This window comes from Antennarius striatus, chromosome 13 (genome assembly GCF_040054535.1).
Source record: "Antennarius striatus isolate MH-2024 chromosome 13, ASM4005453v1, whole genome shotgun sequence".
NCBI lineage: Eukaryota > Metazoa > Chordata > Actinopteri > Lophiiformes > Antennariidae > Antennarius > Antennarius striatus.
The window spans coordinates 9,767,227-9,786,035 of NC_090788.1; the positions used below are offsets into that span (position 1 = coordinate 9,767,227).

Consider the following 18,809-nt stretch of genomic DNA (forward strand, 5'->3'; position numbering starts at 1 on the left):
GAATCATTACTAATTGCTTTAAAAACTCCAAGCACCTAGAATGGGGGACCAGAAGAGATTAAGCTGGAGCTGCAGAAGCGTTGCTGACCATTAAGTCATATTCACAAAAGAAGCTGACAGTAAACCTTAAATGTTTAAATCATGAAGGTGAAACAGCGGGAAACACACAGTCTGCATATCTGTGAGTAGCTCTGAGTGCTTCCAATCGGAGTCAGTAACTGGGGCTGTTTCTTTGCGGACCATACAGTACTGTGGTATTTGGTATGTTATAACTCACTGTTGCCAGCCAGTGGGCTGCGTGAGAACACTGACCCTGCTGAGCTGCTCCTGTAACTGTTCCCTTAGAGACAAGGGGCACTTATCAAACTGCCTCTTCAGCTCATTGCATTCATTCCTCTGCTTTTCCAGGGCCTTCCGCTCAGCCGACACATTAGCCCTCCCCTAAAAACATAGAAACACATACACACATATGCACCATTGGGTTCACCCACACACACACAGATACACAGAAAAAAAAAATCACAAACAACTCAGGTCCATGCAGGCGAGGTTCAAAGCAGGCAGCAGCAGTTAAAGTATTAGAGGACTGAAGCAGAAATTAGACAGGTAGTGGGTTTAGGGGTTGGTTTCACACAGGTTGGAGACATATGTTTTGTGTTGTGTGTTGGTCAAATCCAGCTGAATAGGTTTTTATCTTTTGAAGCAGAAAAACCAACAGACATATTACAGAGATAAGAAAGTCCTAACAAAGCAATCCACAAGTGCTGTATATCTACATGTTTGTGTGCATTCAGTAAGGAGTGAGATCTTATGTATTGAAACAGAGGAACATGTCCGTCGTTCACGTGCAAAAGCACTTCACATTGTTTCCTCCCACCTTCTCCTTCTCTCTCTGGGTGGCTTTGTCCAGCTGGCTGAGTTTGAGCTGTAGCTGAGACATGATCTCCTTCTCAGCCTCCACCTGTTCCTGCTCAGCCTGCCTCTCGGCCTGAAGCAGGGCCTGCTCCATTTCCACCTTTATACAGATTTGGAGTTAAACAGTGAAGACAACACTAAAGAGGGATAAGTCCTCAATTATGTCTGTGTGTGATGACCTCCTGTTTGGTCTCTTGTAGCTGCTGCTCCAGCTCACTGACTCTGTGTTTCAGGTCATCAACCCTGGCCAGGACCCTGTTCCTCTCCTCTTCCAGGTAGGCCTGTTCCTGGCTAGCTAACAGCTCTTCACACTGAGGGAAGATTTATATAGAAACCGTCTGATTCATACTGTAAGGTCAAAACAAATATCATGACACACCTCTTCTTTTCACTGTTGATATATGAATGAACTACCTCTTGATGTGTGCTCTCGGTACTGCTGGACTCCTCCCTCTGGGCCTCCGCATCTTTTTCTCTTGCCCTCTGGAGTCTATCCATTCCCTGAATTGACATCCCAGCACTTGCATCTAAATGGTTTCTCATGGTGGTCCCCAGCAGTCTGCTCCTCACCTTCTCATCCAGCCCTTCAGGGCCATCCTCCTGATTATACTCCGCACACATATTGAGGATGGTCTCCAGCCGGTGCCGCTCCTGCAGAAGAGATGTGAGACACAAACATGCCTTCCTAGGTTACAGATCAGATTACAGATCAGCTTCCAGTGTCCTTGTGTGACATTGTCCCATTTAGACAGCTGCCCATTTCGTCCATGCGCTGGCACAGGACAACTGCAAGCTGATAGCAGGTGGGCTGGAGCTGATGTAGTTTGTTTTGTTAGAAGGGGAGTTCATAGTAAAACCTGTCAGAGGTGGAATTGTGAATGAAAACACAAACTGACTCTGAGACTGTTAGAAGTAACTGTGACGGGACTGAATGTTTGCTGTGCCAACTATGCCAAGAACCAGTATACCAAATGTTGGCCCTTCATTTCATTGACAGTAAAACCTTTTTGTCTCTCTCTTCTCATTTGCATGTCTATGATTTATTCCTGTTGTCTCTTTCTTTCTTTGTGATAAACCAGGAAAGTCATTGTAGATCGCATTGTGGATGTGAACAGTTGATATGATAGACCATTAAGACTAAACCTCTAACACCAATGCCCTGGTTAAAAGGTGCAAGAGCACCTGTATTGTCTATGGTCCCTGAGAAGAGTAACCCTGGCTGCTGTCCTTCTACATGTGTTCTGAGGGGAGCAACCTTACCAACAATATGCTGGTGTTGTTTAAGAGCTGTTCTCAGGCTGACAGGAAGACTCTGGAAAGAGTCAGGAAGTCAGCACAGAAGATTGTAGGTGTACTGTTATCCTCTCTGACATCTACAACACCAGATGTCTGCGTAGGGCCACAAGCATCACCAGTGACCGTTTACACCCCGCCCCACAGCCCGTTCTCACTGCTGCCCTCTGGGAAGAGGTACAGGTCCATTGAGGCCCAGACCTCCAGACTGACAAACACGTTTTATTCAAGCATGATCAGAGTACTGAACACAGTAGTCCGAAAGTAAAGGTTTATATGTTGGAAGTCCGCCCCAGTTAGGAACCCAGTGCAATGTCCTTTTCCCAATAGCTGCTACTGAGCCCTCTGCCACACAGTACACCGTACAATCTTGAGGGCTCATTGTAAATATATTCTCATAATTGCTTGTTTTTTGTACCTGTGTCTTGCTTTTGTTGTTTTTTGTTTTGTTTTTCTTGTTTGTAATTGGAATTACTTTATACTTAAACCTTTTGCACAGAGAGTTGTCAAAGAATTTTTTGTACACTTGTGTATAATGACATTTAAGGCATTCTATTCTATTCTATTCTATTCTATTCTATTCTATTCTATTCTATTCTATTCTATTCTATTCTATAAAGGAGGCGTAGTTCTCAATATAAAAGGATGTACACGCTGGTTTGTAAGAAAATGTATTCACATGAGCAAGCAGATTTTCAATTAAGGACCATAACTCAAGCAATGGCAGTAATTTTCAAATTCAATCTGCCACGGAACTTATTAAAGCTCTCTCAAAAATTCCATTTGCATATGTTTAAGCTTTTAATGGATTTATTCCTTTGTGATTCACCTTATTAGTATTGATCTACTTACCCAAAACAACATGCAGTTTAAGATATTGTTGTAAGTGAGGAAATTCCAAACACTGATCACAAGCAAAAACGCAAATCCCGACATCCTTCTCTTGTGACATATCTGTTCGTTATCTGTTCAGTGTTTACCTTATTTAAGGACAGGCTATTGGTTCACTCAACACAAAAGTAGAGGAACTTAAACACAAACATGCTCCATAAAGTGTCTAAAAAGCAGTCAGCCCCTGCAGACTTACTCAGACACACACTGTTGGTCACTCTTATTTTGTTACCAGAAACCATTTGGTTCCTTAAATAGTATGTGAGCATGGAAGTCCAGGAATTACACCACCACTCCTCCCCCCCAACATCCTTTCAGCTGTCAGACGTAAACTATGGTGGGGGCTAAAGAATGGTAGAGGTGGATGTGGACTAAAGATGAATAACAAGTATGCAGTCTATGGTTTATGATCTAGTGTGGTACGAGTAAGACAGAGCCTTCAGGCAAGGAGCGACAACAGCAAAACTAAAAACCCCTGTGTTTTTGATAAAAATAGTGACTCGTCCTTCAGTCTGCACCTAAAGACTTGTGAAGGAATGCTTCTGGAGTCACGTGGGCAGATGGTTCCAGTAATGCTCAGGAGAGATGAGCTAATGGCCGCATGCCAGGAGATTTAGACGAGATATCTGAACACACATGGCGTCCGCCAGGCCAACAGTCGCAGCACCTTCTCAAGTTAATGCTCTTCACAGTTAGGGTGTTGGTGGACCTTAAAGCGACTTGTCTCATCATCTGTGTTGTGTGGTTTTACCGCTAAAAAGTGCTGTAAGTCTGTTTGAACCAGTAGCAGCGGACATACCAGTACCGTTTGTAACAGATGACTGATGTCAGCCTGCATTCATCTTTCAGAGACCCTGCTGCTGAGTGGAGGGAAACAACACTGACAACATTTAGACTTTAATAGGAAACTAAATTAAATATAATTAAGCATAGCTATTTAAAAAAATCCAGGAAACAATGTAAAAACTCATTTTGTACAGGTCGAAAAACAAATTTGTCAAACATTTTAATCAGTCATATTTAAAGGTGATATTTTTATTCGGATTTCACTGCTTACCCTGTGTTTTGGGACATCTAATCAGAAGGGGTATTTTTTTAGAGATACAGTACATGTGTACATCAAAACACAAATAAGTTGTCGGGCCACCAGAACCAGAATTCCACTGATGATTCTGTGAGTATGGGCTGTTTATAAAATGTTTCACGGACAGTTTTTTGCTAATGAACGTGTGCTTGAATCCAGCTCTTGCTCTGCACCTGTCAGGATGTTTTAATGTTGCTCCTTTTAACTCTGCAAAAATTGATTTACAGCATATACAAATTCCACTGGTGCACTGGATAAAAGCTAAACCAACAGATGTAGAAAACAAACTGCAACAGCAATTTTTTATTTATGACTTCCTGCACAAAGTTCTCATCAGAACCCTGATTTGTACTGAACCTATCATTCTGAAAATCTTTCCTACTCCCATATCTACCATGTAGTGATTTATTAAGAATGATTACTTACCAGTTTCTCCATTTCCTGTTCTCGCAGTCTCTCCTCTCTCTGCCAGCGGTGGTACTCCAGCAGCTCGTCCTCATTGTCGCTGATCTCAGTGATGCTGTTTTTGCGTTCCCGGGTATATGGTTTCAGAGAAGTCTGTTCCTTGCAGGAGGGTCCCGTCACAGTCATGCCGGAAGTCTTTCTTTGGCTCTGGGGGCTAGCAAGGGGAGACGGACCTGACAGAGTACACAGGCTTGTCATGATGGCACAAGGCTTTAACTGCCTGCTTCCGTGCTCCTTCTCCACAAAGAGAGGTGATTGGCTCTGGGTGTACAACGCCTTCACTGCTTCTGACTTTGCAGGAGCCATGAGCACAGGGAAGGCTTGATGACTGGCCATGAAGCCATGTGAGGTGAGGGAGGAGGCCGAACCCTGCTGTCCTAGAGTTCCTCTATTGGACATGTGAGGGCTGGTGGACCCAGTCAGCTCAGTAGTCCTGAGCCTTTGGGGGGCATCTGCATGAAGCAGCTGCTGGTCTCTCATTGGGCTGGGGGACCTCTTCTGTAAGGAAGAACCATTTACTCGAGGAATCAATGGAACTGCTGGGGAAAATTTGATGGGGGATGCTCTGAAGCTAGAGTCTGGGCAAGGTCCTGAGCCTCTGTTATCTGGTGAGATGATTGATGCAGCATCTGCTCTTAGGTTTCTTGAAAGCTTTGGGCTCTCCTGAGCCCTTTGAACACCACTCGTACCCCCGGAAGCCACTTTGAGCGAGGTCCGTGGATGAGGGACAGGACTGTTGGTGGCACGAACTGACCTGGCAGGTACTGGAGGAGTTTTGTCGCCAAGGCTCTGGGCCAGAAAGCTGCTGCTATTTTCATAAATTGAGTCCTCCTTCATGGAGCCGTTTCTCTCATTGAACATGTTTGTTGGAGAAGGTTGATGAACAGACAGCAAACTAGATCCTGATCCCGATGCCGATGAAACCTTCAGCACCAGGGACTCCTGCAGGTTCTTTGCAGTGCTGTTAGTTTTGAGGGTGCCGTTGGTTGTAAAGGACTGATTGTTTCCGTTCTGGACTCTGTGGGAGTCTGCAAGGAGAGACAGAAACACTTGTGTGTGGGCATTCCAGCTGAATAAAGGAAGCAAACACTTGAAAAGACAGTTGTAACAACACACAAAAATAAACACAGTGGGAGGGCAGCACTGTGACATATTTGTCCTGGCTTCCACCTGACTCCAGGTCAGTATCATAGGACTGAGGGGGTTACTCATAGAAACAACAACATACATTCCTACTTAGTGTCTCTGTGGCTTCTTTTAATTAGCGATAAATGTCTTTGGGCCCATGTTCTTCTGCGTGAGGGATGTTTTGCTCCTCGGTTGTGTCGTAATCCTACAGGGATCTGGAGCTGCTAAATATAAAAGCTTCAGCTATGTACCTCATTCAGAGCTGATGAAATCAGGGCCTGGTCTGGAAAGAGTGGGTCAGGCATGCTGGGAAGGGTGTGGTGGCTCTTACTGTACAGCCCAACCAATAAGGTCAGAGGAGAATGGATTCAAAATATAATTGATAGCAGAAGGCAACAATTACAGTATGCCATGGGTTACAATAATGAAGCATTGTCTGAGTGTACCTGTAAAAAGACAGATTACAACAATCCTGTGTTACAATGGGGTCGTACTTTGAGCTAAAACCACACTTTTTACTGAACTAGATCAAAATGTAGGCCACAGATAATTGGTCTCAAACAAGCTATTTCTGCTTTCAGTCGAGAAGAATGTCCAGTAGTTTGTCTATGGTTTAGTCAAATGTCAATTCTTCTGGAAATCTGAAAATTAAGAGCTGCTGATCTCCCTAACTGTGGAGAGAACAAAAAAATTATTTGTAGTTATCTTTTCCGAAATTCCTGGATGTCTTCTCAGTAACTGTTCGCTACGATGACAACTTAGACATGGGCAGTCAGACCTTTACCCAGACTTATCATATTGTACGTCTCTCTGACAGATGTTTACTCCCTGTTCAAAACTGATAGAAATTTCCATAATGTCTTGACATTTACACTGAGGTGAGAGGAATCCGTCTATGAATAAACATCTATCTGACCAAAGCATTTGTTCTACCCAGAACAGAAACAAAGGAAACTGTAACACCCTAATACACATAGTTGTCACTTGCCAACTTATTTGTAAAATGTGTAATTACTAACATCAAGCTGTGAGTGGAAACTCAAACTGTCTCTCCAAACAGCAGTATCGGAGAGCTTGTTAGAAATTAAACGTCAAACCTGTACCAGTAGGGTGAGTCCTTGTGGTGCTCAGTCCTCCGGGCAGCATGCTCTTCATCCGCAGGGCTTCCTCTGGATGGTTAAAGCGGAAAAATGCAGACTGGCCAAAGCACAGCATGCACCCTGCCAGGAAAAGTTATCGCTAATTTATTCTTGCTTTTAAATTTTGAGGCATTACTAACTCTCAGAAATTTCCTCCAGTCAACTGATAATAGTTATTGTGTGACACGAAAACATCCTGTAAGTCTAATCCAATAAGTCTAGTGGCTGCAGTCACGCTGTAGCTCTTAAAGGCCAATGTAGATGATCTGTGTTTTGATGAACAATTTGCAAATGTTTGGTGCTTGATAGTATTGCATTATCAATACAAAAAGAGGTGTGAGCATCTAGACTGCCTTTTATTCTTAAATGCCTTAAATGTCAATGACATTCTAGTCAGATTTGCGTTAAAAATCAAACAGTGAAAACAAGTAGCAGTCAAGAATGGGAGTTAGTATTGATACTTTAACATAAATACATGCACTAACTAGTTTAAGTCAGAAAATGAAATCATCTCCTTGTTTTCCCTGCATTTCAAGTAGATTTCCAAATTCATGCTGCTGCCTCTGAGAGACATACGATTGAGTTGGGTTTCCAGTTCTGGGTATTCCACAGGGAGTTAAATACTATTGATTCTTTGAGGTCAAAGGTCCTTGTGGCTGCAGCATTTTTCTTAGGATTTAAAAGAGAAAGTTTGCTCCGTTAGTTTTTCCACTCAGGATTTCTTGATGTGCCCTTTGAATGGAGCAGACTCTGAAGTATTCTTGTTAAGCAGCTACTGCCTCCACACACACTGGCTGATCACCCAGCTTCAAATGACATTCTGGTGTAGCTGCTGGACCGGATCCCACGAAGAGGGAACTGAGGGGGGCGGGACTGTTGTGTCTTTTTTTGTGGCGGGTATGCATGTGACTGGAAGAACATGGGGCTGCTGTTATTTCTTAATATAACTAGAAGTGTTATTGTCTTGTTTGCCTCCGTACGTTCAGTACATGTACGTGTTTGTAATACTACAGCGTATTTAGCATATCATGAATTCAGCTGCCTGTACCTCAGTGTAATTTCACAGAAAAGGTGAGTTTAACAAAATAGTCTTAGCTTATAGCCATGGTAGCACCTCATCACATCAATAGTTCCAACTAAATGGCAACATCAGCATTATGGAAATACATTCACAAACATATAAGCAATTTAGATTCACCAATTTGCCTTTTGTACATGTTTTTGGACATATGGGGGAGCCCCTGTAGACAACAGGATAAAGGAAAGTCCCAAGTCATAGGGTGGATTTGGACCCAAAGCCTTCATCCTACGAACAGCAGTCCTTCCTACTACACTAAAACTCTGACCAGCTGGTGCTGTTAGCTGAAAGGCTTATTAAAATACATAAGACGCAAGAAAAAAAAATCATATAGCAATTTAGTCTCTGACCACTACCTTGGCTGAGGCGATATGGTTTTGTAAAAACAAGACCATCAACAGAGCACAGGTGTCCACATGGGTACAATGTGATGGTGCCTTCATTGTTTTCAATGTAGCAGTGCTGAGCTGCGATATCAGGCCCCTGAAGAAGGATATCTGTCCCCTCACTGCCCAGCGTGGTTCTCCCTGCAACAAGAAGAACATTTTTTCTCTGTATCAGTAACATAGGATTCATGTAGCTCTATGAATAATGGTGTGAAAGCTAGAGGTGGCGCGTGTCATGTAAGCAGTCAAGGCCAGGTGGGTGGAGCCACAAATGTAATGTTCACAAACAGGTGTCAGTCTGCAGAGATTTGCTTCGTCTGGAAAATGAAAGACCTCTCATCAGAGGTCATTCTGTTACCATCTGCTAAGTAATATGTTGTAGTTTGATTATTGGTCACACTTGTATTACTGTTTGAGTGTGAGAGATTTTACCCAACACACATGAAGTACTCCCACCTATGTTAATACACAGACAACATGGAGCACAGAGGAAATCTCAGGAGGCTTTTCTCTGGATGCTACTTTTGCAGTCTTTCTTGATGCCTGGGCTTGTTGAAAGACAAATAATGCAATCATGCATGAGGGTGTAATTGCATCTTTGGAACAGCAACAACAACATAGTTAGAATATAAAGTGTCAGCAGCTTTTATTAATTAGTGATTTGTGACAAGTTGTACTCATTCAAGAAAAGAATTGACCTTTCTTGCTATAACACATTTTGCACTTAATAGAGATTTAACAGCTTATTAATACTATTTTATTTTTATGTTTGTTTCCTACTATTATTATCTTCCCCTTAAAAGAATAGAGCAATATGATAATACAGTTCAATACATTTAAGCAGTTGCTAATGAGGTAAAGACTGATTCAACAATTAGATTAAATATCTATAAAGTAAGCAGTGCAGAATTTTATTGAGTATTAACATCATTTGCCCTGATGTTCCTAAATTCAGCAGGACAGGATTTTCCATAAATGTAGTTTATAGAAATAAAGAAACACAAAGTGTGCAAACTTGTGTTTAGCAAATCGAACACTGTTCAAACAAAGACACTCAAAGGTTTCTACCGTCAAGAAGTGGCAGCAAGGTGATGGCTGTGCTCAAACGTCCACTTCCCAAACTAACCAGGTGAGGGCGCTCTGCCTGGACTTTCAAGGACTTGCCGGTCTCTATAAGGTCTAGAGGAGTACTCTGTCAAATCAACACACATATGAAAATATCATCATAATCCCATCACTTGCTAAATTACCAAAACCATGAAGTAACATAAGGTCAAGGTTCAAAGTAATCCTGAATTTTCCTTTTTCTAACAAACAACAAATATTGAAAGATACACTATATGAATCCATATATACTGTATTTCAAAACCAGATGTGCTTGTTAAAATCAAAGCAGTCCTATGGAAGTTCATAACAGTAATAAAGTCATATGGTTATGACAGTTATTTGGGTTGGAGGTAAGAACTGACTCACCTGTAAGACCTGATGCATCTGACGTCCATGTTCCACTTTATTCCTGCTCATGTGCTCCATGTTGGCTGGACCATCAGTTTTATCTGACACATGAAGATCCTGAAACAAGCACGAGAGAGAGAGAGAGAGAGAGAGAGAGAGAGAGAGAGAGAGAGAGAGAGAGAGAGAGATGAGAGAGAGAGAGGAGAGAGAGAAGATGACAGAGAGAGAGAGAGAGAGAGAGAGAGAGAGAGAGAGAGAGAGAGAGAGAGAGAGAGGAGAGAAGAGAGAAGAGAGAGAGAGAGAGAAAGAGAGAGAGAGAGAGGAAGAGAGCATGGGCATGAATGGTAGCCCTGGGAATACTGTTACTACAAGTTGTACTACAATGGGAACAGTGCCTTCCTTGAAAACCTTCTGCCCCACTTATGAGCCCATGTGACCAATCCATTATACTTGGTAAATGTCTGCCCAGAACAAATAAGGGAAAAGCAATCCCTAAAGAAAATTGGCACTGATTTATGTACCAATCTGATAGATTTGATTATACACACTTGGCAACAAGCAGTCTTTATGACAGACGTTCTTTTGAGTTGCAACAGACGGAGGTGACAGGCTCTGCAGGTGGAGTTCCCATTATGGGTCAGACCCCTACTTCAACAGCCCACAGTGAGTCACCTTGACTCATTCAGCCTACAGATCTTGCACACAGAAACACAGACATCCTCAGACAGATGCTGGAGATGAGATCCAGCTGTATGATCATTAGACATCTCACATCAGAGGAGTGGAAGACAACGAGCCTTTGAACCAGATGGACCCAAACAGATAGAAAAGTGGTGTAGATGACTCATTGTTATTTTCTGCAAAAGCTGATATCCGCATCTTTCACTATCACCTTCAGCTCAGCCTTCCAAGCAAACTGAAATAGACACGACTACCTATTATCTACCATCTGTTTTGTCTGCCATGAACCAAATGTAAGCATACATCGTGTCATGTCTGACAGAAGCTCTGAAGCGCTTTCTGAAATCATCGATATTGAACACTGAAGCGCAATGGTTTTCAAATGGTTTAAGATGCTTGTAGTTTCTTCTGGAGGGATTTACACCAAATTCACAAAAGATTTGCACTCACTTACGGTTTTTATGGGGTTGGACAGAGCTGTCTGCCAATAATAAATTTCTCATGGCTGCTAAAGTTTGAGATGTAACTTTGAAGGAAATGCACTTGACAGCTTTCATTCTCATCAGACCATAGAATAACACTTCTTTACTTGTGTTTCTCATTTACCAGTTTTTTCCTTTTCATTTCCAATCAGGCCATACTACAGAAATTGAACACATCATTCTACTGACGCATTAACATGAACTCTTTTTCATGCCACACTGACATCAGCAATCATGTTTAATTCTTTCAAAAATAGTCAAAAAGTATTTGCAGCATCTTTTGTTCCCTATTTAGGCCTGGCAGAGACAACATGGTGTTCTATCTGCATCTGATGTCACCACGAACGGAACCACCGGGTGAAACCATACACATTTGACAATCACATCTAGTGTGTGATTCTCAGAGGACCCAGTGACACAGAGAACAGACCCTCTCCTCTGTCTCTGTTAGCAATGACACTGGGCTCCTAATGTCTCCACTCTCGGCCCAATGGCTGTCAACACTAGCCCTCTTTGAGCCACGTACCCAGACACGGGGCAGGAGAGTGGGCAGGATAATGTGTCTCTGATGTCTGACTCACACACACACACACACACACACATGTTCCTGCTCCCACAAGTCCCAGTGATTTAGCGTACACACCCAGTCCGAAGAATCATTTAAAGCTCACAAATGCAGGCCCGAGCGCTGTAACCTGTCATTATGGGGGCAGTTGTGCCCTTCGGAGTTGTCAGGAGCCTCTGAAAATAGACACCAGTAGCCACAGTCATCTTAAAGAGACATGATTTCTGCTGAGAAGGAACACTGACAAAACCCATAACTGCTACTGTGTATGTACATTCAAAATACAGAATAAAATAAAAGGCACAAGAAAAAAATGAAACTTTAAAGGATGGTATGAATCTAAGCAGGTAACTTGTCACAAACACGTTGCCAAACATAGTCAGCATTCTCCAAGCGTCTCCCGCACATGTAACCCTTACCATGTTTCCACTCTTAACGGGTCCAGACAGCTACATCCATGAGTTTGTCTGAGGTTTATTAATCCACAGAGCAGTGCCCACATTGTTGTTTATGTCTTGCTCCTAGCTTTTTTCATTCACTTGCTGGGCTACTCTGCTATTTCCCTCCTCCTCCCAGCCACTTCTCCTCCCTGTCCCGGTGCAAAGTTACATCCCCTACTTGCAGCAGAGGGGGAACCTGCTTCAGCACTGCCTTCCAAAATGTCTTCCTACCTCCAACATTACTTTCTTTACTTGCTTATTTTCTCTGTTTGGCACATAAACCATAAAAAATGTTGGGTTCGAGTTCAGTTCCTCCTTGAAGAGTGCTTGATGCATTTCCTCCAACTTTCCACTGAATGAAAGATCAGATGGACCACACCAGATGATCACAGGAGGCTACAAACTAAACCCTACAGCGCTGTGAAAATCTGTTGTCTTGGTTAGGCAGGTGTTAACAGTCTGAGGATATTAAAAGTAGTGCAGGAGTAGGATGTGGTACTTCCTGTCCTGAGCTCTGTGCCACTGATGTAACAAACTGCAGAATGAGGTGTGGATATTTCCATTCTGGAAAACTGTTCAGTAAAGTTTTATGGTAAAATTACTAATTTATCCACTGTGCTCAATAAATCAGTGATAGTGGAAAGGGGAATATAATGCCTTGTACGAAGGGAACACGTGAGAGCCATCTTTTCAGACGTCCCACAGGATCTTCATGACTCAGAGTCAGAGATGGAGGGAGTGGAAGAGAGTGGGAAAAAGTTTCCTCTATTGATCTCTCAAGGCTTTTCCCATGGATAGGGAGCCAGTGAGGACATGGAGGAAATGAAACAGATGATAGGTCACTAAGGAAAAACAACACAAACAAACAGAGGCCGCGGAACCAAGTAGAGAATTCAGACCCAGAGAAACATCTGCAGAGATCTGATGCTCTCAGTCCGTTGCCCTCATGAGGACTTTAAGAGCAGAGGGGATGAAGAGTTGCCTTGTGTCTTTTTAATCGTGATTTTGAAAGTAGCTATAGATTTACAGATTATCACCATGTACTGTATAATGACAATTCAGGCGGTCGCACAATCCTGTTGTGTAAAAGTGTCTTATTAATTGATTCACAAACATTATCTTTTGTCTATGGTCCATATGAATCCAGGTGACTCTGATCTGATTAAAATAGCAGCCACATTCTCATGCATTGCCACAATCATGGTACAGCACTGAAAGCACCAGCTAACATCATATGACTGTGCAAATACAAGTCAGATAAAGCAAAATTCAAGCTAAAGCCGAACAGTTTAAATAGAATTACATCAAAAGGCTGCTGATATTTGCAGCAACATTCTTTTTTTATCATATGAAAAGCAGATGTGTAGCTTCCCGAATCCAATCGTAATTTATCCACATGTTCGCAATAAGACACATAAGAAGAGTGAATCCATATCCGCATGCAATTTTGTTGTAATATGAGGCATACTTTAGGAATTTCAAGTTAAAAATATACTCACTCAGACACATGTGCCCCTCGCGCTCCGGCCAGAAAAATGCTTAATCTGCCTGTAATTCCACCAAAGTACATTACTAGTAGAATGAGCCCCAAAGGCAGCATGATCCCACACACAAATAATAGCCTCCATTCACAGAGACTGTCAGGTTTTGGTCCACATAAGAGACCAGATGACTTCAGATCTGGTTTCTCTTTATTATTTATGATTAAATGGGAACAAAGACAGTATCAAACAATCACAAACGACCATGAAAGGATGAAAACTCTCACACAATGAAGAAGTGAGAAATAACTGGGCCATGCAATCACAATGCCTCCTTTATCTCTCTCCCTCCCACACAAAAACACATACACACGCACGCACACACACACACACACTGCCAAGATAATATTTTTGTTTCTCACTGCTGGCTTGGATGCAAATCTTGTCTGTGAAATAATTCAGTTCAAAGACAAAAACCTTCTTCCCAACTCTTCATGAAAGAAATCCTCCAGCTTCCTCTCCATTTTGGAAAAATACAATCTGTCTTTAACTGCCTTTTGGAAACTGAAACCTTCAGTGTTTTTATTTTTCTACCACATCAACCCCATTATTTCTATATCAAAACATTGATCTGCAAACACCAGAAAGTGGTTTGATTCTCAAGAATTTACAAATATAGACAACCTTCAGCGCTTAATGGAGTATATACTGCCTGTAAAGTTGTTTCCTTCCACGAAGTTGATTTCTTTTTCTGTAACATTCAGTATTTCCCTGAGATAAAACTAATAAAAATGGAAAACGTATCACAAAGAAGAAATCTTTTCAAACTACTGAGGGATTAGAATTTTGGTTGCATTTTACAAGTGAAAGTTTACAGGAATACTTTCCCACAAGGTACTTATTTCTGTGACTTCACAGCTGTGCTTCGTGCATAACACAAACTACCCACTGCACACAGAAAAAGCAGAATCAAGCCGATAAAATCTGAGTATCAGTGTTTACTTTCACACAAACATATAAATTTTAGACCCTTTGATAGTGTGCCAGTAAGGAAATTATAGTTATCACAGCCAGTGGATACTTTTTTCCCTCTTCAGGCTGTAATTTGTAGCATGGTGTTGGTGTTGGACACGTTGTCAAGGCTCAAGTAATTGGTTCACCCTGTCCCCAGCTTGGTTCAGATTCAGTGCGTCATATTGCTTTTGTTACTAATAAAACAAGCCAAGCTGACAGAAATATCTGCATACCCTCTCTTTGTAATGAAAATAATAATAATAATTTAAATGCAATAAGAAAATAAATGACAACTGGAGCAAAATTTTTGAAAATCTGCATCCTTTAGATCCAAAATGTAGAATTATAAATTTGTATTATGAAGTATTCGACTGCTTAAATACTGAGTGGGCTATTTAGTTTCCAGCAGGAAAATTGCTGTCAGGGTGTGTGAGTTGTGCCTCTTTCAGAACAGTATGTGCAGGAAGCTGCCCTTAGTTTTTAAATGGAAACACAACATCCACCATCAACGTGTCAGATACTCGTTTAAAGTATGAAGCAGTTGACCCCTGGTGGCAGATTTCATGAAGCACACTTCCATGATGACAATACGTATCATAATACGAATGTAAAAAAGGCAGTCAGAGACTGCAACATCCCGCGACTTACCCTGACCTACTTTCAGGGTAAATAAGGGTCAAAGCTTCAGGGTAGGTCAAAGCTACGCATTAGCTTTGACCATGGATCAAAGCACAAACTTTGATCTACTGTATAATCTTACTGACTCTGGCCTTCTCCCTTGTCTTTCTATCTTATCCGGCCTGAGTGTTGAAAAGTTGAAATTTGACCTTGACTTGTTTTTCTCATGGTCAAGGTCATCATCTCATTTTCATCCTCTTTGCCGCCCGAGTAACGTGCTTTTTGTTTCATCTGTCTGTCTGCAATGGTTGCGAAGATATTTGGTGGACGAACGGACGGACGGACAAAGAACACACCAACCCTGTCAATTACAATACATCACCGCTTTGAAGCGGGATGTAATTAAGTTCATTTGCTTTCTTAAGCAGGCCTTTGAAACCGTATTGAGCAGATATTCTGCAGAAATACTGGATTTTGTCATGAGTTCTAGATATGTATATCCCGCACCATTTGTTAGTAGTTTGATACATGAACTGAAGTCATTACTGTGAGCTTTTTTTTGCCTGTATCATGGACAGTTTTGTTGTTGGTTTTATATGACCAGTAAAAGTTGTGAGGTTTTCTCTGATGAGTGTATAGATAAATCTCCGATTGAGTTAACTGCATTTAAAAAAAAGTCTGCATAATGGGAATCAACTGACTTCTTTTTTCAAATATTCCTAATATTGTATCTGGGACTTTTATCTAAGCTGATTTGTTATATGTCAAATGTCTGTCCTGACTCATAACAGACTCATCCGCAGAGCGGGCTCAGTGGTCGGGCTGAGCCTGGACTCTGTGGAGACAGTTCCGGAGAGCAGGACCATGTCTAAAATTAAGGCTATCATGAACAACACCAGGCACCCCCTACACACCACCTTCTCCCAGCAGAGGAGCACCTTCAGCAGCAGACTGCTGTCACACAGCGCCTCCACAGAGAGGCTGAGGGCCTCCTTCGTGCCCCGTGCCATCAGGGGGTACAATGACTCTCTCAGGAGGAGCGGGGGGGAGGTGGCGAGGTCAGCACGCGGTTGAATGCATTTCATTTTATACTGTTTACAATTTAATTTTATACTGTTTATATTTTATAGTTCAGTAAGTCCTGTTCATGCTGCATGTGGTTTAGTGTAATGTATGTCTTGTATGTCCTGTGATGTGTTTTTCTCCTGGTGTTTATCCAGTATTTATTCGTTATGTAATGCCTGAGCAGTGGATATGTACAATTTCCTCCGGGGGTTAATCAAGTATGTTTGAATCGGTTTTTAAAAGATGATTTAATCAGACGTGCTACTGGGGAATGCATTATTTCACAAACGTTCTGAACTGAAGCACATCAGGATAGCACAGTGCAGTTTTTTCTTCAAATGGAAACACCTGGAGCTGTAAAGCATGTCATGCTGGGGGGCACCTCCAGCTGCAGGGGGTGTTTACGGAACACTTAAAACGGTCGTAACGAGTGAATTTCCAGCTTCAGTGCTCAAAATGTTTAGTGGCTACAGCTCATTGAAGCGGAATATTAAATAACAAACCACTGGAGAATCCGCTGGAAGCCATTTGAAAACGTATTACTGGAGATGTTATGGACTGTTGATTCATTCACAGCCAACCCGGCTTTTAGTAAATTCCATGAACGTTCTTGATTTACCGCCGCTTCACACAAAGCGTCTGCAGAGAAGCTGATCATCTACACACCGGTAACATCCATTAACCCTAGCACGGCCCGCTGAATACAGCCACTACAACGACACCGGGTGGAGCTAAATCCGAGCTCCTGGTCTCGACCTGTGCTAACGGCTAGCAGCGTTGATACAACACGCAGCTCCGGTCAGCCGAGCAGCACCAGGGTACAGAGAGCAGCCACTGCGTTTACTAAACAACGGTTTATTAAATGAATGCAAAACTTGAGACAATACAGTGATGGTCCAGGACAGTTTGCTCTCCTGCGGGAGATGGGTGGCCCTTACAAGGGCCGTTTATGGGCGAGTTGTCGGCAGCCATGCTAATACTCCTGAGACTGAGACGAGGCCTTCTTTCCCGCCTTGCCGGAGCTCGGTGCGGACTGGCCGGTCTTCTTCGGCAGTAGAACCGCCTGGATGTTGGGCAGGACGCCCCCCTGGGCGATGGTGACGCCGCCGAGTAGTTTGTTCAGCTCCTCGTCGTTCCGCACCGCCAGCTGGAGGTGACGGGGAATGATGCGGGTCTTCTTGTTGTCCCTGGCAGCGTTTCCAGCCAACTCCAGGATCTCAGCAGTGAGGTATTCCAGCACAGCAGCCAGGTACACGGGCGCTCCGGCGCCCACCCTCTCGGCGTAGTTCCCCTTGCGGAGTAGACGGTGGACACGGCCGACCGGGAACTGAAGGCCCGCACGGGAGCTGCGGGTTTTAGCCTTGGCGCGGACCTTTCCTGACTTTCCTCTTCCAGACATCTTGGGTTCGTTGACTTCAGCAACTGTTACACACAACAGTGGATTCGTTAAGCTTTGAGGAACAAGAAGGGCTTCACGACCTGGATATAAACCCCGTGTGTTATCCCGCCCTATGATGCGATTGGCTGTGCTTCGCTTTGAGAAGCCGACCGGATAGAACATCGATCGTTATTGGTCTAATGGTTTAGGCAACAAGCCAATTATGTTGGGTTTTACTGATGAGCCTCAGACAACTGGTGACGTTCTTGCTGAGTAGGAAATAAAGGAGGAGACATCGCTGACCAATCCACTATTTTCCCTCCAGTTTCAGGGGGTTTTTTTTTTGCACCTTTGTGAAGTGAAGACAAACTATTGTCAAGTTTCTACATTTTGGTGTAGAACCTTGGGTTCGTTTAGACACAAGGCGTTATTTAGATCAGCGGTGCCTAACCACGAGGTCACGACCCTGTACCGGGTCGTGGGAAATTAGGACGCACAGAACGTTTAATTTTTTTAAAATTAATTATCAGTCTAAAGGTGTTTTATTTTGAAAAGTGACTTCTGTGCGGAATGACGTACAGACGAATGCATGAGTCTGTGCATTAGCCGTTATCCCCAAAATTAAGTCCACAAGCAAAAATGAGTTAAACTAAAACATCTTTGGAAAATTCTTTGGAAAGGGGAAAAGGCCCAATGACCACTTCCAAGAACACAAACTGTGCATTTAAAAGACAACATGAGTCCTACTTACAATACGGGTTTATCCTTCGAATCTCCTGCGCTGAGCCCGCACTGTATAAAATGTGGCGACAAGCCAGCAAGTGAGTCAATAAAACCTTCAAACTGCCTGGAGACAAAAGCCTTAAAAGACAAAACTGAAGTTTTTGAAAGAAAAAACATGAACACGAAGTGTAGAAGCGATCACTGCTGGACACCACAGCAACAAATGTGAGCGCCCTGAGAGCGTCATACTTAACGACTAATTGTATCGCTAAGGAGAAGAAACCTTTAACTTTTGGTGAAGAATTGATGCTGCCCTAAGGACATTTGCTGTGAACTTCTAATTGAACACTAATTTTCATTGTTATTATTGATTGTTCACCCTTTTATAAAGGAATAATCAATATTTCTCCTATGTTGGATGCGCTGTTTGTAAGTTGCTGTATTTCAAAATAAACCTCATCAGCGCAGTCACTTAAATCGTTTTTTATCAGATTTATTAGAAAGGATTTTCGTTCTAAAATAAATGTA

At 42.6% G+C, this 18,809-nt stretch overlaps 2 protein-coding genes across 10 annotated transcripts in view; both read right to left on the bottom strand.

Moving 5' to 3' along the window:
- The window catches only part of phldb1a (pleckstrin homology-like domain, family B, member 1a), a 28,756-nt gene extending 16,603 nt beyond the window's left edge, over positions 1 to 12,153 (bottom strand). For 3 of the 9 annotated variants that reach the window (XM_068330563.1, XM_068330560.1, XM_068330557.1), the window contains exons 1-10: positions 11,982 to 12,152; positions 9,853 to 9,951; positions 9,448 to 9,571; positions 8,350 to 8,520; positions 6,874 to 6,996; positions 4,610 to 5,676; positions 1,330 to 1,566; positions 1,095 to 1,226; positions 878 to 1,015; positions 313 to 441 (exon numbers count right to left, since the gene is read on the bottom strand). In XM_068330563.1, coding sequence (XP_068186664.1) covers positions 313 to 441; positions 878 to 1,015; positions 1,095 to 1,226; positions 1,330 to 1,566; positions 4,610 to 5,676; positions 6,874 to 6,996; positions 8,350 to 8,520; positions 9,448 to 9,571; positions 9,853 to 9,951; positions 11,982 to 11,984 — 2,223 coding nt within the window. In that variant the 5' untranslated portion in view covers positions 11,985 to 12,152. Of the gene's footprint in view, positions 1 to 312; positions 442 to 877; positions 1,016 to 1,094; positions 1,227 to 1,329; positions 1,567 to 4,609; positions 5,677 to 6,873; positions 6,997 to 8,349; positions 8,521 to 9,447; positions 9,572 to 9,852; positions 9,952 to 11,981 lie in introns of all 9 variants that reach the window. The other 6 variants (XM_068330566.1, XM_068330565.1, XM_068330562.1 and 3 more) reach the window with 4 other exon arrangements.
- Positions 12,154 to 17,000: 4,847 nt separating this feature from the next.
- h2ax (H2A.X variant histone) lies at positions 17,001 to 17,691 on the bottom strand. Its single transcript, XM_068331106.1, has one exon. It carries the CDS (start codon positions 17,577 to 17,579, stop codon positions 17,154 to 17,156), a length of 426 nt encoding a protein of 141 aa, XP_068187207.1. The 5' UTR covers positions 17,580 to 17,691; the 3' UTR covers positions 17,001 to 17,153.
- Positions 17,692 to 18,809: the final 1,118 nt, after the last annotated feature.